Source organism: Schistocerca cancellata, chromosome 7, assembly GCF_023864275.1.
Source record: "Schistocerca cancellata isolate TAMUIC-IGC-003103 chromosome 7, iqSchCanc2.1, whole genome shotgun sequence".
NCBI classification, from domain to species: Eukaryota; Metazoa; Arthropoda; class Insecta; order Orthoptera; family Acrididae; genus Schistocerca; species Schistocerca cancellata.
Genome location: NC_064632.1, coordinates 306,485,951 through 306,507,037, shown reverse-complemented (window position 1 = coordinate 306,507,037; position 21,087 = coordinate 306,485,951). Strand labels below are relative to the sequence as shown.

The 21,087-nt window shown below is 39.8% G+C and overlaps 1 protein-coding gene and 1 pseudogene across 1 annotated transcript; both read right to left on the bottom strand.

Annotated features, from left to right (window-relative positions):
* The window catches only part of LOC126092167 (beta-galactosidase-1-like protein 2), a 138,369-nt pseudogene extending 124,533 nt beyond the window's left edge, over positions 1-13,836 (bottom strand).
* A 149-nt stretch (positions 13,837-13,985) lies between these two features.
* On the bottom strand, positions 13,986-20,855 carry LOC126092743 (piggyBac transposable element-derived protein 2-like). Its single transcript, XM_049908469.1, has 3 exons — positions 20,825-20,855; positions 19,516-20,365; positions 13,986-14,016 (listed from the first exon to the last, which is right to left on the bottom strand). The coding sequence occupies exons 1-3, from the start codon at positions 20,853-20,855 to the stop codon at positions 13,986-13,988; spliced, it is 912 nt and encodes a 303-aa protein (XP_049764426.1).
* Positions 20,856-21,087: the final 232 nt, after the last annotated feature.

Genomic DNA, 21,087 nt, shown 5'->3' with positions numbered 1-21,087 from the left:
ATGAATGGCTGCTCTCTTTAAACGTAGATAAAAATACGGTGAACGCCAACAGAGAGTAGCAGGAAGGCGAAAGGAATACTTAACTTGTTCTGTAAGGGTTCTTGGAAGCTAATACTAGAGGGCTAGCGCATCTAGGCATATAAAAAGTTTAAATATTCGGGTACCATCCTATCGTAAGACGGAGTAGTCCGTGGGGGAAAGCAGCAATCCATAAGCTAAACCTCCTGTTATGGTCATCTAAGACAAGCTGGAAAGTAAAGAAGATGATCTAAAAAGTATCGTAGAGCCTGTAACGATCTTTGGATGTGAGTGCTGGGAGCTTACTGGAAAAAATAAAAACTCATCGAGACCTGTAATATCTCAGGAGATAGTGTAGAACATCTCGGCAAGATCACGTAAAAACTACAACGATTAAAGAAATGACCCAGACTCGAGAAAGTATCACACATAGAACAGAAGAACGGCAGTTCGCCTGCGATGGATACATAGTGCGAATGAAAGGTGACTGAAGCCAAAAAAGATCTTGATGCATCATTCTCAGGAAAGAAGGAGAAGAGGAAGACCCAAATTTGCCTTAGCTGGGATAAAAGGGGCCATAAGAAAGAGAGAAATAGAAGAAGACTAGGAAGCATAGGAAGATAGGAACCGATGGAGCCAGATATGTGAGATGCGGTGACAGTTGCAGGAATTCCTTAGGAGAGGAGACAGTAAGAGAGAGAGAGAGAGTGGTACATACATCTCTAAAGAAAATCGAAAGCAAAATGTTAGTAGTACGAACTCTATAGAGGATTTCTGCAGGATTTAAAAGCCTTATCGAGTAAGCATGACAGCAGAAATCGAACGAACACAAAAATAATATGCTATGATCGTAATAGATCGATGTAGCCTATACGAAAGTAGTACTGTATGCAACTGAGAAGTTGTGCGAGGCTGGAATGCGATATGCGACGGAATGACGTGGTCGGGACAGAATAACACCCGCTGTTCTAAAAATATGTTCATGAATGCAGTTGAGTCAACATGGTAACTGTGACTGACTTGATGTGGCTCGAGCTGTGTAAACATATAAATTTATCTAGTTTCTTCAGTGTACTGATATTTCCCGCAATAAAATCCGTCAAATTTTCCAGTTTTGAATACATGGTATTAATACTGGTGATATGAAGTATGCATGCAACTACTGGAATGTGTTTTCGTCGCAATACGTATTTCATTTTATTAAGGTAAAACATCGTTAATGATAGGAGTTTTTTTTTTCTTTTCGTCAGTATATTGCTGTCTGCATGCACTTTTCACTGGAGCTTAAAATAAAAAATAAAAGAAACACAGCGCACGTAACCACTGAACAATGAAATACAATTTTGGCGACGAAGTCCATAAGCGTAAGGCTACATTTTTCGGATAGTCAGTGCCACAGATGTTTAGCTGTGCGATAGGTGCGGGAGGGAGGCAGGGCTGTTTCCCCATTCCCTACCTCACCCCTCGCAGCTTCCTTCATAGAGATGCTCGGGGAACTTAAGATGAGAATCCATGATACTTGATTTTGCAAAACGCTGTGGAGTAATTTAGAGAACTAGTATTCGAGAAATACTGAGACTGTTCTGCCACCACCATCTTATACCTGGTGCATAGAATAGGAATATCTATGGAGTGAGCATTCACATGCACAGAACAGAATTTTTGCCTTCGTCGCACAGTACTTCAAAAATCAGGTGATAATGGTGCGGCTAAGTTTATCTAAGGTTTTCTGCTGCCAATGGTTTTCTCTCCATTAGCCGTTGGCGGCCTGCGTATTTTGAACCAGCAAACCTTGATTCTACAAAGAATCGAACTCCTATGTATAAAATATCTTCAAACGGCTGACTACTGTACAACTGAGTTAATATGTTAAATATTTGACTTAAAGCATGTGAGAAAAAGTGTAGCAAGGATTTGAAATTATGCTTAAAATTAGTTGGAAGTTGCTAAATGCCCTCATTGTGAAACAAAGCATGAATGCAGCCTGGGTAACTAGCGCTCCATTTTAAGCAAACACTAGTATTCCACGCATCTCGATGTTTAAGACGTCATTGCCAGAACTGTGTGTCGTGCAATGATATAATTTTGCATGTACAGTGTGTTACGAACAATCGATAGAAAGAAAGTAATAAATTACATCTTCACGCCTAATGCTGAAGCTTGACTGCATGGACAGCGGAAATGTACGAGGTGTATTCAAGTTCTAAGGCCTCCGATTTTTTTTTTCTAATTAACTACTCACCCGAAATCGATGAAACTGGCGTTACTTCTCGACGTAATCGCCCTGCAGACGTACACATTTTTCACAACGCTGACGCCATGATTCCATGGCAGCGGCGAAGGCTTCTTTAGGAGTCTGTTTCGACCACTGGAAAATCGCTGAGGCAATAGCAGCACGGCTGGTGAATGTGCGGCCACGGAGAGTGTCTTTCATTGTTGGAAAAAGCCAAAAGTCACTAGGAGCTATGTCATGTGGATAGGGAGCATGAGGAATCACTTCAAAGTTGTTATCACGAAGAAACTGTTGCGTAACGTTAGCTCGATGTGCGGGTGCGTTGTCTTGGTGAAACAGCACACGCTCAGCCCTTCCCGGACGTTTTTGTTGCAGTGCAGGAAGGAATTTGTTCTTCAAAACATTTTCGTAGGATGCACCTATTACCGTAGTGCCCTTTGGAACGCAATGGGTAAGGATTGCGCCCTCGCTGTCCCAGAACATGGACACCATCATTTTTTCAGCACTGGCGGTTACCCGAAATTTTTTTGGTGGCGGTGAATCTGTGTGGTTCCATTGAGCTGACTGGCGCTTTGTTTCTGGATTGAAAAATGGCATCCACGTCTCATCCATTGTCACAACCGACGAAAAGAAAGTCCCATTCATGCTGTCGTTGCACGTCAACATTGCTTGGCAACATGCCACACGGGCAGCCGTGTGGTCGTCCGTCAGCATTCGTGGCACCCACCTGGATGACACTTTTCGCATTTTCAGGTCGTCATGCAGGATTGTGTGCACAGAACCCACAGAAATGCCAACTCTGGAGGCGATCTGTTCAACAGTCATTCGGCGATCCCCCAAAACAATTCTCTCCACATTCTCGATCATGTCGTCAGACTGGCTTGTGCGAGCCCGAGGTTGTTTCGGTTTGTTGTCACACGATGTTCCGCCTTCATTAAACTGTCGCACCCACGAACGCACTTTCGACACATCCATAACTTCATCACTACATGTCTCCTTCAACTGTCGATGAATTTCAATTGGTTTCACACCACGCAAATTCAGAAAACGAATGATTGCACGCTGTTCAAGTAAGGAAAACGTCGCCATTTTAAGTATTTAAAACAGTTCTCATTCTCGCCACTGGGGGTAAAATTCCATCTGCCGTACGGTGCTGCCATCTCTGGGAGGTATTGACAATAAACGCGGCCTCATTTTAAAACAATACGCACGTTTCTATCTCTTTCCAGTCCGGAGAAAAAAAATCGGAGGCCTTAGTACTTGAATGCAACTCGTAGTAAGCGATACGGTCTTTCCTTACATCATTTTGTGGGGGTATCAGCGAGAAAAAGTTTCGTAAAGGTTTGAAGTTATGTGTAACGTTTGCTGGAAGTCGCAAAGTGCTCAATTTCTCAGATACCGGATAAATATAGCCCGGATACTCACGTGCCGTCAGTTACTCTGCCTCAAGACAAACTCACAATTTCTAACAGTAATACTGCTCGTCAAACTTTTAACGTGCGATTATGCCTCTTAATCAATAGATTATGACTGCATTTCAAATCGGTCGATAATTACACGAAATACTGAAAATCAATTTTTTATTGCCCCTGGAACTGGTAAGATAGGCAACCTGCAACTGATACCAGGTTCCGGGAAACTGGCTTAGTACTATAGATGCCATTACATCGTTAGTACAGACAGATCCCGTTCAATAGTATCCTGTATTTGTACACTCATCTTAATAACCAGTGGAAAAATGCTCCTGCCGCAGCACAAAAAGACGAATACGCTCCTTTCTTAAAAGACTCTGACAGAAGAGTCGGGCGAACATTCTAAATCCTTTCCCCGGTCTCTCTTTGTAATTAAGTTTTCACAATCTCACTGGCACTGTCTATAGCCTAATACATGTCTCTCTCACAGCCTCATTTTTCTCCTATTTATTTACGGTGTATAGCACTCAAATACATACGTTACTAGACTGGCAATACCGTATACAGTATCAATGGTGACACTGAAGCCAGCAGTTGAGTATAGCAATATGGCGGCGAGTGCAAAAGACTTGTAACCAGCGGGATATACTGATATAACTGTGTTACCTTTAGAGTTTTGGTAAAATGCATTGTGGTTGACTAAATTTCTCGTGCAGCAGGTGGAAGATACAAAGAAAGGAACATGTCACAATGCAAGAATAACTAGAAACGTCTTACGTATTTTTGCTTCTGTGCTGTATGTAATTTAAATAATTACATTACAGTTTGTCTTACTGAAATAAAGGCAGTGATTAAATAGTTTATGAACCCTTTAGGGGTTTCATAAATCCAGTATTAACAGACGTAGCTTAGTGATGTGTTTTTAACCGTTTTTGATCAACTTTGGCTTTTCTTCGATTAATATCCTCGTCATGAAAGTGCACCTATAAGTAGAACGTGCTATTTGTTGTTGTTGGTAAGTTCCTATGCGACCAAACTGCTGAGATCATCGGTCCTTAGGGATACACACTACTTAATCTAACTTAAACTAACTTAGGCTAAGCACAACACACGCACCCATTCCCGAGAGAGTACTCGAACCTCCGACGGGGGGAGTATCTGTTGTTGATAAAAAGTGTCTTCATTTATTTACAATTCTTACGAAAAGTACAGTGCTTTACACATGTGTATAAGTAACTTGTTGTTCTTCTCATAACACGATTCTACAATGTATGCGTTAGCCTAAACTAGAACGCAAATATTTGCTCAACTGCAAAACATGATTAGACTACCTCGTAGAGGTTACAAGGTCAATTGGTGTCAGGAAATCATGTTTAAAATTTTGGTCGAAAATGTGCTCTCCCCTACACCTACGTGTTAAAGTTCGTCTCTCTGGGGACCAGACTCCCCTCGGCCTCCTCCTCCCCCCCCCCCCCCCACCCAAGCAATGGCGCCCAAATACGGGGGCAAGGAAAGCAAAAAATATAATGTAGTCAGGCGTTTTTCTGTCAAGAAAATCATTTAAAAGTCTGTATTACACAGGCTTTTAATATTCAATCTATTGAATGTTGACACATTTCGAGTAATGTTCACCCACACATAAGATATATATTTCATCAGCTGAATCATTTCCTCCGTATTACTGTTTTCCAAAACATTGTGTTTATCTGACAATAGTCTATAAGTTCCTATGCTGTGTAAAATCATTGTGTGCGATTAATACACTACTGGCCATTAAAATTACTACACCAAGAAGTTATGCAGATGATAAACGGATATTCATTCGACAAATATATTATACTAGAACTGACATCTCATTACATTTTCACGCAATTTGGGTGCATAGATCCTGAGAAATCAGTACCCAGAACAACCACTTCTGGCCGTAATAACAGCCTTGATACGCCTGGGCATTGAGTCAAACAGAGCTTGGATGGCGTGTACAGGTGCAGCTGCCCATGCAGCTTCAACACGATACCACAGTTCTTGAAGAGTAGTGACTGGCGTATTGTGACGAGCCAGTTGCTCGGCCACCATTGACCAGACGTTTTCAAATGCTGAGAGATCTGGAGAATGTGATGGCCAGGGCAGCAGTCAAACATTTACTGTATCCAGAAAGGCCCGTACAGGACCTGCAACATCCGGTCGTGCATTATCCTGCAGAAATGTAGGTTTTCGCAGGAATCAAATGGAGGGTAGAGCCGCGGGACGTAACACATCTGAAAATGTAACGTCCACTGTTCAAAGTGCCGTCAATGCGAACAAAAGGTGATCGAGACGTGTAACCAATGGCACTCCATACCATCACGCCGGGTGATACGCCAGTATGGCGATGACGAATACACGCTTCCAATGTGCGTTCACCGCGATGTCGCCAAACACAGATGCGACCATTATGATGCTGTAAACAGAACCTGGATTCATCCGAAAAAATGACGTTTTGCCATTCGTGCACCCAAGTTCGTCGTTGAGTACACCATCGCAGGCGCCCCCGTCTGTGAAGCAGCGTCAAGGCTAACCGCAGCCATGGTCTCCGAGCTGAGAGACCATGCTGCTGCAAACGGTCGAACTGTTGGTGCAGATGGTTGTTGTCTTGCAAGCGTCCCCATCTGTTGACTCAGGGATCGAGACGTGGCTGCACGATCCGTTACAGCCATGCGGATAAGATGGCTGTCATCTCGACTGCTAGTGAAACGAGGCCGTGGGATACAGCACGGCGCTCCTGAACTCACCGATTCCATATTCTGCTAACAGTCATTGAGTCTCGACCAACGCGAGCAGCAATGTCGCGATACGATAAACCGCAATCGCGATAGGTTGCACTCCGACCTTTATCAAAGTCGGAGACGTGATTACGAATTACTCCTCCGCACACGAGGCATCACAACAACCAGGCAACGCCGGTCAACTGCTGCTTGTGTATGAGAAATCGGTTGGAAACTTTCCTCATGTCAACACGTTGTAGGTGTCGCCACCGACTCCAAACTTTTGTGAAAGCTCTGAAAAGCTAATCATTTGCATATGACAGCATCTTCTTCCTGTCAGTTAAATTTCGCGTCTGTATCACGTCATCTTCGTGGTGCAGCAATTTTAATGGCCAGTAGTGTATTTTAGTTTCCCTAAGAATGAACTAAGATTGTTTTGGAAAGGAGACACGCAAGAATTTTCTTCAAAAAAATATTTCAAAGAGTGCTAAATCGATGATTTGCTGCATTTCATAGCTCCAAATTCGAAGGTTTTCGTGACACTTTCACTTTGGTGCAATAGATAATTATTTCACAATGCCACCACATCATAATTTATTGACACAGATGCTTGGCAACATAATAAAGTGCATTAGAAAACTTAGAAAACAGCCGCCCATTCTCTTCGTATAGATAAAAAGAAAAAAATAATAAAGGCGTCTGAAATTTGGCACAAACAAACGTAATTCTCTTGCCTATCTCTTCAAAACTAATAACCAAGTTCATTCCAGGTATCGAATGCATATTGGTCCGTGGTACTTAAACGTCGCCATTTCGTCTTCCGAAATATTAAAAATACCCCATGCCCAGATCCAGCCCCCCTCCCAAACCGTAGTACCAGCGGCTGTTGCCCTCAAGCCTATCCATGATCTCCACTCATCTCTTTTTCAGTTCCACTGTCGCCTATCTCTTTTGCTCCCACTGCTTCTATCTCCATCCATCTCTCTCTTTTACTGCCATTGTCTCTCACTGACCATCAATATCTCTTCTCTCTCTGGCTTCCACCGCTGTTGTCTTCATCTATACCACATTATTTCATTTACACTTTTTCTCTCCTATCATTACTGTCTGCTCTCTCTCTCTCTCTCTCTTATTTGCACTGTCTCCTTTCTCTTCCACCGTCTCTGCCACTCTGATGTTCTTTTCCAGACCATAAAAGGGCGAATATGTTCAAACGCCAAAATTTTTGGTGAGAAGCCGCAGTGAGGACGGAGACAGTTGTTCGCCACTTCTCTGTCAGTCCTTTAACGAGGAACATACTCGCCTTTTTTTGCTCTGACAGAAACATTTTTCCGCTGATTCCCTTCTTCTCCTTGCTACAGCAGATTATGTGACTTATATAAAACGAGCTCAATAGGTCAGTAAACTTTTGACAGTTTATTTAGTTGCTGCGACACATTCATATATACTTCGACACATATAAACAACAAATAAATATGCGTAATATACGATTAACAAAAAATAGTTTGCTTTAAGTCTTTTCTCGATACTTTGCTCATCGATCGCAATTCATCGAAAATGTCCGATTTGCTCAATTTGTCTGAGAAGTGTGCAATGTTTAAATTTTGACCCTGTACTGTTGGATATTAACAATGTACCCGTTCCTCAGATAGGTATACAAATGGTTGCTAGGCTAAAGGGTGTCCAGAACACTTGTCCGCCTATCTCTGCGATCAATAGAACTAACTACTATCAGTGCGATTAATAAAACCTGAGATATGACCCAGTGAAGTGTCGCATATTGGCACGCGGCTTTTTGGCACATGCTGGTCGCACACTGTTGTGTACGGGCCGATTTGCATTCAGTACCTGGAATGAAGCTGACTTACAAAGCTTTAAAGAGATAAAGGCAAGGGAATTACCCTTATTTGCGACAAGTGCCACATTTCAGACGTCGGGATTTTTTTTTTCTTTTTACCTACTCTACGAGAAGGGATAGCAGCTGCCATTATCTAGATTTTGTACTGCGCTTTATTGTGTTGGCAAGTGTCTGTTTCAATAAATTATGCTGCGACGGTATTGTGAAATGGGTTCCTACTGCGCCAAAGTAACGGTGCCACGAAAACTTTCGAATTTAGAGCTATGAGATGCAAAAAATTATCATTTATCACAATCCGATTTTTTAAAGAAAATTCTTCCGTTTTTCCTTTCTGGCAAAATATTGGTGTATTATTAGGGAAATTAAAATATTAAATCGCACATAATCATTTCCTACGTCATAGGAATTTAGCGACTATTGTCAAATAAGCACAACGTTTTGGAAAAGTGATTAATACGAAGGAAATGATTCAGCTTATAAAATATACATCTTATCTCTGTGTGAACGTTGCTCGAAATGTGTAAATAAAAAAATTTATGCAACACTTGCCTCATAAGTACGTGACCGTACTGTCACGTAAATTAGCCGTAAGATTTTATGCCTCCGTTACATCTGCATCTATGTCTATAGCCCGCAAGCCAACTTTCGGTGTATGGCGGAGGGGGCTTGTGTTTCAGTGTCACTGTCCGCTTTTCCTGTCCTGTCGGGAATGGCCGCGGGAAGAACGATTGTTAGTAAACCTCCGTGTGGACTCGAATCTAATTTTATCTTCGTGGTCTATTCGTGAGATGTACGTAGAGGAAGCCATATATTTTTTGACTCTTTCTACGGGCTTTGCTCTCGAAACTTCAACAGCAAACAGGCGGTAACGCATGATGCCCCTCTCGCAGCCCCTTCCACTGGAGCTGGCTTTTTTCTTATTTTCTCTACAAGTCTATCTCTATCTCTGGTACGAATTCCAGACGAATAGTATTAAAATATTCGTCGAACGAGTGTTTAGTAAGCTACCTCCATTGCGTTTCAACATAAAGCACCTCTTACTAACATGACAACTGCAACACTACTCAACAGTGGTTTTGATACAGATAAAATATGTATAAAACTTAATTCTATATTGTAATGTGACATAAAATGTGAAATCAAAAATTGTCCATCACGTCAGGATTAAAAGGTATGACCTGCAAGTTATATAACATGGTTGAATTACCTCCATTGCGTTTCAACATAAAGCACCTCTTACTAACATGACAACTGTAACACTACTCAACAGTGGTTTTGATACAGATAAAATATATATAAAACTTAATTCTATATTGTAATGTGACATAAAATGTGAAATCAAAAATTGTCCATTACGTCAGGATTAAAAGGTATGACCTGCAAGTTATATAACATGGTTGAATTAACTGTATAATTTTTAAGTGGTTTGTGTTTGAACGGAGTGTCATAAAAGTTAGTGCAGCGATCTTTTTTGTTCTTAACTTTAAATGTAATATGTAACATTAGTGTGTTTTACACTGTGTATTTAAACCCTCCAGTCACATACATTTGTTTACTCATCCTTCAATATTATCTCAAGTTGTTGAATTTTTCTTTTCTTTTGCAAAAATTGATCTAGCTAAGTACATTCGACAGAAAAGTGCTATGTAGGCATTGAAAATACAACATGACGAAATCAAAATGTGGGTGTACAAACGATGCCGATTCATTTTGTTATGTATGTGGTGAACTGACGAGAAAGAAACAAAGACGACCGATTTTTAACTTACTGAAGACGTCGTATCATTTATGCTTCAAATGCCAACTAGGAGATCAGGATAAAGATTGGGCACCTCACATAACTTGCACTAGGTGCAATTTTAAACTAACACAATGGCTGAAAGGAAAAAAAAGAGCACTTTCCATTTGGCATACCAATGATCTGGTGAGTGCCTCAAATTAATGTTGATGATTGCTACTTCTGTTTGACTAGTGTAACTGACTTTTTATCAAAGAATAAGAGGAATATTAAGTACCCTAACCTGCTCTCAGCAATTAGACCTGTTCCCCACGGTGAAGATCTGCCAGTTCCAACTCCTCCACTAGTGTGTGAAGAAATTCCTAATTCTGATCATGAATCTATAATCGCTGAGGAAGCACAATGTCAATCAAGTGGAGAGGAATATTTACCAGAACAAAGACCACATTTAATTACAAAAGCAGACTTGAATGACCTAGTTTGTGATTTATACTTATCCAAGAATCATGCAGAAATTTTATCTTCACGTCTTAAGGAATGGGACTCACTTCAGGCAACGTAATAAAGATCTGATGACTTATTACCGTATGGTGGGCAACGTTTCTGCTTGTACTGATGTAGTAGGGTTAATGAAACAGTTAAACATACCATACGATGCTGCTAAGTGGCGCTTGTTTATTGACGCTTTCAAGACAAGTCTGAAGGCTGAACTATCGCATAATGGTAATACGTTTCCATCTGTGACTATGAAAGAGAACTACGTAAATTTGTGAGTGATACTTGAAGCTATTAAGCACAAGGAAGAAAATTAGAAAATATGTGGTGATCTTAAGGTGACTAGTTTACCAACTGGTCTCCAAAGTAGTTTCACAAAGTATTGCTGTTTCCTTTGTCTTTGAGACAGCCGTGCAACAGATAAACATTATACAGTTTAGCAGTGGCCACCATGAGAGAAATTGTCTCTAAGGAGAGAAACTGTGAACTATGTATCTATGGTGGATTCTCTAAATGTTCTCCTTCCCCCCACTGCGTATTAAGCTCGGCCTTATAAAGAATTTTGTCAAGGGAATGGACAAAAATGCTAATGGTTTTATATATCTACGTGAAGTATACCCTGAGTTAAGTGACTCCAAATTGAAAGAGGGGATTTTTATTGGGCCAAAAATTAGGAACTTAATGCATGATAAGAACTTCGAAGAAAAATTAAGGCACTTAGAACTTGCAGCCCGGCGTACTTTTAAGGATGTCGTTGAAGTTTTCTTAGGTGATACAAGAACAGAGAACAGACATATTAATGGGAACTGTTTTAGAGAACTATAAAAATCTTGGATGCAAAATGTTACTAGAAATGCGCTTCCTTCATTCTCATTTAGATTTCTTCCCTACCAATTTGGGAGCAGTTAGTGACGACCCGGAGACAGGACATTCTGCTAATGGAAAGCCACTATAAAGGTAAATGGAACCCTTCAATGTTAAGTGACTACTGTTGGCTTTTGAAGCGTGAAGGATATATATCCCACAGAAGGAAGTTTTCATCAAAAAGACTCAACCCTCCACCACCAGCATCATCATTGAGCAAATGAATGTTGCAATTTTTCTTGTAAAAATGTACATTAAGGCCCAGGTCACTACAGTGAGATAGTTTTATGGCATTAAGTATGTTATATATTGTCTAAATTTAGTGTAGATCACCCTACTCTTTGTTTTCAGATATAGGCATTTAAAAACCTCCTTAACAAAAAATTGGAGGGTGATGGCGAAAATCAAACTGCATTTTCAGAATCAGCAAGTCCAAATTAGTTAGGTCCACCATGTTTTATCTCGAAAAACAATTTTTTTTGTTCTATAGTGTAGACAGTAGAAGCGCACTTGCGGTGACTGCAGCTTTACCGTTGTGCGTTGCTGTTGTTAACGGTTCGCGTGATGAATCATTTAAGTGAACACGACGAATTATGATTCGGATGTGACATACGATGACATTTGTAGCGGGACTTTGAATTTCGCCGCGCTACACTCGTTCCCTCAGATATAAATTATACCGTCGCAGCTGTATGAGCGCTCGACGGCAGAGAAAATATATAAGAAAATGAAGGTACAAAAATTTTAACTCTTTTTGTTTTCTACCCGCTCTTGTCTCTTGAGAGCGAAGCTTAACTCACTTATTAGCGAGTCTTGGTCGGATTAAGACGAAAAAACTTATTGATGTGCAGACGTATTGTGGAAGTTTGTATGAAATTTGGAGGATGGAAGCAGCAACGTAAAATACATTGCATTCAATATCAAGATAGTTTTAATTTGTATACATTAGTAATTCCTGGACAATGAAATTTATTGCAAGATTTCGGAGCAGCTACGACTTTTCACGGAGAAATGAAGCAGGAGATTTTTGGAGAACAAGACCTGGCCGCCGCACGAGAAAAGACATGTTAACATGGTAAAGAATGAACTCTTATCTACGCTATTTTCCCCTATTAATCACATTTTGTTATTCTCTGTTCTCTTTCAAATAATTTTTGTAGTGGAAATTGGTTTGACTTTTGCTCAGAAACGCCACAAGAACCACCCCAACAATGGCTTTTCCGAATCACGAAGTCCGATAACTTTTCTGTAATATGAACTCCGATTTGCATTTCATTCTTTCCCTTTTTCAAGGTCATTAACGATTTTAAAACCCTTTTTTTATTCACCATTTCTTCCCACATTTTCAACCTTTCCTTTTCTTCTTTTTTTCTTTTTTATTACCCACCACACATTGCCCGTTCGTTATTTCCTCTACTTCGTAAATTTAGTTGGTAAATTGTATCACTCGCAATAATTTAACCTGGGCTCTCATGTTCCACCATAACCATATCTCGGAAATCACTAAGTGTTACGGAAAAGCATAGGAACCAGTATGATTGCAGAAATCTTTTAAGCTGTGCTGTTATGTCCAAACCTAGCCACAACCTCGGAAACTATGACTTTTTGAAAAAAAAACAGTCAAATACTTGTGACAACCAAGATTATAAGACTGAGCGATTCTCACTGCGTAGCGTTCCCCATCACCTTGATTATTGCCCAATTGGCTGTGACAAACGACAACGAATTGCCAACAGTAGCGCGCAGCTTAAAAGGCACGGCCACCGTAAAGCGCCTAATTGGAACTTTGTAGTACTTACTTATGAAATGTAACTTTTCCTCGCTTCACGAATTTCTATTTGCAATTCAATACTTGCTGTTACTGATAAATAGATGCCCGACAACAGAGAAAATTCGCTTGATATTGAAGTTTTGATATTAGTGCGGAATGTGTCACTATTTGTACTTTTTGTTTGCGGCATGCACAGTACGCTATGTTCATTTCAGAGATATTCCTGCTATATGATCTCGCGTAGGAACCATGGGAATAAGATGAAGAAGCTTAGGCGCGTACTGAGACAAAGATAGTAATTTTTCACCCGCTCTTATACGTCAATGGAATAGGACAAAATTCACTAACACTGGTATGGAGCATCCTCTGCTATGCCCACGAGACCTGTACAGCTGAAAAATTCAACTGTACAAAAATGAATACTAAAGTCTAAAGAAATGGCCATTTACACAGGTATTTCGCCAATGCAAGCGGCCACAGAGTTGAAGGTATTTTTTTAAGTGCTCTGTGCACTCCACTATAAATGACTTACGGAGCAAGGAAGTGAAACTGAGTGTAGATGACCTTACCTTGGCAGCGAACACTGGCTGTAGCCACAAGGCCAACGATGCACACCACTGCCCACAGCATGCTGGACTGAGCACAGTTTATCTCGGGCCAGCTTATATACTGCGCGCCATGTCGCAGGCCTCAGCAGATTAACTGATTGCTCTACACCTCCGCTTCGTGTCCGTATTGCAGTATACTGCTTCCTACATACGGTTTATCTATACTTCATCCTAAAAACAACTAACGTATAGGCCACAACAATGCTACCTCGGCCTCAACAACGCAGTATCAAGTACGGTAGTCCTACGCTTTACCTTCACCCAGAGATTCTACGCTGAAATATAAACAAGTTTTTAAAGACGTGAAATTGATCCTTAAGTATCTACCACTTAGTAACAAATGCCGAATTTATGATGCAGTTCTCATTTCCACGGTTCTCAGACGCCAGTTGTCATTTGAATCCATTAATTGTGCGTATACAACGCGTGATTCTCCATTTGGTTTCATTATTACGTTTCGTGCCAAATCGTTCAAAGAGTAAAAATGAAAGAGATTCCATTACGTCACTATTGGGAAAACCATTGTGATACCAGCTTTTTATTAAATACGTTTAAAACTTTCGGAGTGTGAAATATGTAATGGTTATGAATATCGCAGACCTGAAAAAGTTCAAACGATTTTAAGCCACGTGTTAAAGTGTTTGAACTGTGATTCAGAGTATGAACGACTTTTCCTATCTCGAATTAGCGTTTGCTGCGTAAAATGTGTGACTTTGAAACTTCGGAAGATCATGATAAAACGATTATTAAAATAAAATGTTCCAATAATCATACTGATTCTTCGTATTATCTCTTAAAATAATGTTCAATTTGACTTTCTTCCCTCTTTATTTAGACATAACAACGAGAGGCCTACAAGGCAATTTAAATTTCACATACTGTTATATACTATGGCTTGTTTTGCTGATCACTTGTGACCTCCGACAATAGTACGTACGTTTTTTTTATATCTGCCATTTCCTAATGACGTTATCTTTTATTTCTTCGCGAACTAATTTATCTTATTATCATCTGTTCTGTGTCTCGTGTTTGAAGTGCCTTCCTGTTTATTCAAGCAATAAAACTTATTCATCTGATACTGTAATAACTTAACAGTTAGTCCAGCAGGTTAGGGGTCCAGTAAACGGTGTTGACTAACTTGCGTAAAATTTTATTTTCTTCGCGTCAATCAAGTCTCTGAAGAGAATTCAGTTATACAGAGTGTTTTAACTTGGAAAGTGGAAAGGTAAAAGATGGATTGCATCAAGTTTTTCAGTATCTACAAAGAAGACGGAGGTTGTTTTCAGTTGTGGAAACTTCATATGGAAATTATCTTTCGTGCTGAGAAATTGGTGTACGTTGTTAATGGAAGTAAAGTAAGGCCAGCTGAAAGTAATTTATGGGCTGAGCTTAATTTAAAAGTAATGCTTTATACTCGCCTGGTATTGAATTTGACACAGCTGCAAAGTGTGTGGAATCATCTGAAGATAATTCATGAACAACGATCTTCAACAATTAAACTGACATTGGAACAACAGTTTTCAAGCCTAAAATGTCATAATGTGATATTTCGTGAACGACGATCTGCAACAAATAAACTGACATTGAAGCAACAATTCTCAAGTATAAAATGCCAAAATGTGATGATATCGCGCAACATATTACTAAAGTGGAATGATTAGTACTGTCTCTTGCAGATGTTCGTGAACCTGTGGGAGATACAGACAAGATGTCCGAAGTTTTAGGTGGACCTCCGGCAAAATACGGGGAGTTTCAAAAGTGCCGTATATTTTGAGAGGTGGCAGTACCCACCAAAACAAGAAAAAATGTACAATAAACAAGGGCTCTAAAACGCATACTGGTACTGCAGGAGCTTTAAGCAGTTGTTCATCTTCGCTACTGTGAAGAACATCTCTCCTATTGAACAAGTGTTCATAGTTCTTAAGGTATGTGTTTTACGGCTTATGTTTACTGGACAGTTTTACTTAGTTTTGGTCTATACTGCCTCCTCCCAAAATATGGAAATCAGAGAGCTTGTAGTAGAATAGGTATGTAGGACAGTAACTATGATGAACAAGCGATCATAGTTCGTAGGGTATGCGTTTAAGAGTCCATGTTTATTGCATTTTTTTCTTCCTTTGGTAGCTCTATCATCTCCCAAAATATTTGACACTGTTTTTAACACCCTGCATAGTTCGTTTGCTACTGCTTGGGACTCCTGTCTCGAAAGCAGGCAGCCTTTCGATCATTTAACAGCAAGATCATTGCAAGAACAACAACTTTCGTCCCAGATTGTAGAAACTGCATTTGATGGTGTCAAGGTTAAGCAAAAAAGAATAAAAAACAATGTTCACAAAGCAATTCCAGCAAAAAGTCACTTAACAAAAATAATTTTGGGTGCTATTATTGAAATAGGAAAGATTATTGTAAGGCTGAGTGCAAAAGAGATAGTTTAAATCGTCAAGAGAAAGTCAATAACCTGAATATCATGCTCCGAGTGCAGAAATTAGAAACATTTTGGCTGAAGATCAAGACCAGTCCAGTTAAATGCACTTGTAAATGGTGTATGGGAGACCCACATATTGAAAGATTCATTATATGTAGTTAGTTCGAGGGAAAATCATTTTCCAGTGAGAGCAACAGCCAGTAAAGGTTTAAAAATGGTTGTTCAACAACAAGACCGAGGTTCGCATGGGGTTTCCATATTTAGCAGGGACACCTTGAGATAGGGGTGTAGAAATGAAGTAAAACTTTTATTTAATATAATTACTTTTTATTTAGAATACTATTACATGGAACTTGTTGCTGCAGAGGTAGTTGGTACACCATGTTTTTCGGAAGATTTCGCCTTTTTCAGCAAATCTGTAAGATTGATTCCACCGTCCCTGGCAGCAGTCGATTTCTTTCATCAATCCACTGGGCCGACATCAGCGAAAATACTCTTTCCGCAGTGGCGTTGTGTGAGAGAATAGAAAACAAATACTCGCATAGTTTTAGCAGTTAACATTTGCTTTCAGGATTTTTGGTTTCCTTCTTCCACGAAGTGTTTAGACTTCCATTCTTCCGAGTCACGCTTAGTTTCTAAAAAGCTGAAAACAATTGTCGCCTGAAATCTTCACACTGGTTTTAGTCAGGTATATAACAGTGTTCTCAATCATCACCCAATTCAGGGTTTCAGATAGCGTCATCCAGTCAAATACTTGATATTTATTAAAAGAAACAGCCGATTTCTCTTAAGTAATCAATTGCTATGGTATAGTCTCTTCCTCAATTTATATGGTATAGTCTCTTCTTCAATTTCGAAATCAAATTAATTATTTCTTGGCTAGAGTTCTCATTCTGTAATTTTTTCAAAATCGACTTGCTTTGCATGCAAATAAAATTGGCAGTCTTCCTTTCACTCAGACATCTTTGAGAGTCGATTAATACATTTCTTATTTCAGCTATCGAGACTTTATTCTTCTCCACACTTTTCGTCATGAAAAATAAATTTTATAAATGTAACTGAATATTTTCATGACGGTTATGTCAATGTCGAGAGTTAAGACTCCAGCAGCGCCTGATATAGTATTGCGGAGAATGTGGGCAGGGCATCCAATTCCTTCTACATTTTTTCCTAGTTCTTCTTTAATTTGTTGAAACGCATTCCGCTGACTGAGTCTATGAAGCCCTTCGAAGTTGGTATTGGTACTGTCTCCACAAAAAGCGATTAATTTGTCTAATGGAATTTGCAGTTGTCGTAAAGTGTCTAGACAAAACTTTGCACTTGTCTCTGATGATTCGTCATCCAGCGAGTCAAATTTCAACAGCATCTGTTGCATTCCGTTAGTTTCAGTGGAGTATTTGAAAAACTAAAGAAAACTTCTTTTCAGCCTTGTGATTCGATGCGTCGGTGCCTTCGTCGTAAAATGGAAATTCTTGCAATTGCATTTGGACACTGAGTGTGATACGAGAATATTTTTAACAATCGCTGTAGCTTTGATCCTGGCTGTAGGCTGCGACTTCCGAGTCACGATACATTGCGGCATTCTGTTTTACGGTACAGTCAAGAGAACTGAAGGATTCGCCATGTTTGACACCTTTATAAACTATTGTTAGTTCTTTGATCATGTATGTAGAAATAGGTTTCGATGTCGATGATACCGCGAAACTATTTGTATGATTTTTCGTAGAAATGTGATGCCTCACATCTGCCTTACCTCCTTGAGTTACTGTGGTAAAACAGCTACAAATCTCACAGTATGCTCCCTTATCCGTACGTCATTTCTTTGCAAAAGACCACGCTTTTGTGTAAAACAAACGGAAATGATCGTATGGCATTGTTGGCCGGGAGGCCTCAATCGGGGGGAGTTCGGCGGCTTTGTGTAAACATTCGAGAAGCGACACTTTCTCTTACCATCCTTAGGCATTTTCGTAAACTATGATAAGTTTATTAGAGGATAAAAAGTCGACAATAACACTTTAGTCATAGAAGTACACGTCATTATACACTTCACAGCCTGTATATCCGCAGTGAACACTTCGAACATGACTAACTTGATTCCTTGTTCGTCTTACGTTTCGACAGAATAGTCTCATCAGATCGCTATGCAAATGGATACTTCACGATTCTTTTGGCTGCCCCTGCTTAAATAGTTGCAGTCCTATACTGCTGGAGAAGTCTTGTATTTTCTCAAATGATGGCGCTAGATCTAGAAGATGCTTGCATCATCGATAAAGGACACGCATATGCAACGCCATCTGCGAGACGACATTGTCAACATAAACGTTTTGACATAAATAGAACTAACCGACGCTCCGTTTACATGTTGCGCTAGCAGATGGTATTACTTCAGTACCTGCGCCAAGTTCATAAGAGTATTTTGCAAAATCAGGACAAAACTGGGTCTTTTCTGGATGTCGGCACAAGAAGGTCCATTACGGTGACAGGCCAAATAATTGGGACAGATGGTAAACCTAGGTACACAGGACAGGTGAGAGACGAGTGGCAATTGGTACAAAATCTGAAAATCAGTGTTGCAAAATGTTGTTTTCTATGGATAGTATTGAACAAGGAATGTGTGCATCGTTTGACATAGCTCTGTTACGGCACGCGAACTTGGGTCATGAAAACTTCGAAAATTTGAAGTGTGGTTCAATTTCAAATTTAAAGCCACAAAGTTCTTGTGACAAGACTAAATTGTAGGACCAGCTTGGAGGTTCTTTAGCGTATTCGGTGCGACACTGACGCCGAACAGTTGTTGCAGAGTTCGTTTCATGAAACCAAAAGACATAGTGAGCGCTCTCCGCACCAGTGGAAGTAGCAGTCTTAACCCTTTCCAGCCCAACTTTTATTTGCTTGTGGGAAAAAATATTTTTTCGCGTGTTTCCCTACATAATGATTGTAATAATATACATTTATAAGAAATTTTGTTATTTTTTTGTTTTTGGAGGGAAATTTGGGATGACTCCATATGGCATCATTGGGCAGGATTTGTTTTCTTCAGTCAGGTGGTTGGGATGTCACAGTGCTTGGTAATGGAACTTGAATGAATATTTTAATTACACTATTTGATGCAGTTTATTAAAGAAAAATTAGTACATACAATAATGCAACTTGCATTTCATTACAATTTTATGTTTTTTTACAGCATGATTGTTACTTTACATGAAAATTTAAGAAACAGTTCCTGTCTTTGGTAAAGTAAAGAGGTTTATTACATTTGATGCATTTCGATCGAGAATATGCTGTAATGCACAATTTACATCTCTGTTTGGTTTCTACATGCTGTGGCCAGTGTCCAATGTTGTCATACCTTACATCATCAAATGGGTTGGGAACCAATGGGGCTCGTTTCTTCACAACTGTAGGCGGTGGACTGTCATCTGATGGCTGTCCTCGTCTTCTTACCAAAGTGTCTCCATGAGCTACATCAGACCGAAAAATCAACAGAGACATGTGTTTGGTAATTCCTCTTTGTCTGCAATGTCGGCGGTATAGGGGCCACGCATTCACAACACACATGTCAAGGAGGTGGAATACGATCCTTAGATAAAATCTTTTCACATCTATATTACTCCTATACAAAGCAACCAGCATGTCGTGCAGATCAACTCCTCCTATCGAACGGTTATATTCTTTAACAATGTTTGGCCTTGGAACATCAATATATTTTCGTTCTCCCACTGACAAACGTTTCACTGGTTCTACTGGACTTACTCCTTCATATGATGACACAAGAACGACAGACTTGTTATCATACCACTTCAGCGCTATGATGTTCCTTTCTGTTTCAGTTCGATAATCGTATGATCCTCGTCCCTGCTTTTTCAGCTCACTGTCTGCTTTTAGATTGCAGCCTTGAAGTCTTGTGGGTCTAACAGTTCCAACAGCCAAAATGCCATAGTTTTTCAGGGCAGAAATAAGATTGTAAGAGGTGAACCAGTTGTCTGTAAACACTTTAAAATTTTTATATTTTGGCAGTCCTTCCACAAACCTTATCACAATATCACCACTTATACCAAGACCAGTATCATTATGTACAGTTCCTTTCCCTTGGTATATTTCAAAATCGTACTCAATTCCACTAGAACCAGCACGGGCAAAAACTTTTATACCCCACTTGTGTGGTTTGGTTTTTACATACTGTTTCAGGGATGAATGACCTTTGAAAGAAATGATTAATTCATAAACTGAATGATATTCCTCAGGTTCAATAATTTAAAAACCTTGTTTGATTTTGTCAACAAATGGTCTCACCTTGAACAGCTTGTCATAATTAGGGACCTCCCTTCGTTTCATTTTAGTGTTGTCATTCACATGTAAATAATTTCTTAGCTTATCAAACCTATTTCTAGGCACTGAGTCCGCTATTGGAGAAAATCTTGTAGCCTCTGCCCAGTACATTCTGTAACTAGGCATTTTCACAACACCTGCTAGGATGTTTATCCCTATCTACTTTTCTGTTTCACGAACATTTGTATCTAAGGATGCACCTGTTTTCTATGTGCAGTATAGATTAGATTGCTCGACTAGGTTCTGGATAATGTCATCACTACACATTGTTCTGAAATACTGAAAAGGTGTCAGTTCATCCCCTGGAGGGTCAGAAAAAACTGCATTACGTGATGTGTCCACTTCTTCAATGTCCTTCATTCTCCACCGAAGATCCCAGTGTGTATCACACTGAATTTTCTGAGCTGAATGACTTGGTGCAAGGCTTGGCTCAGCAAGTAATCTTCAAGCTAAGGGAACATCATCTTCATCATTGGCTTGAGGGTTCAGAATTTCAAACATATCAAGGTCCATTCCTTGAAAAAACTGTATATCCAGTGTAGTAGGGTCCTGCTGCCGAGCATTTTCAATCTCTTCCACCACATCAGACGTA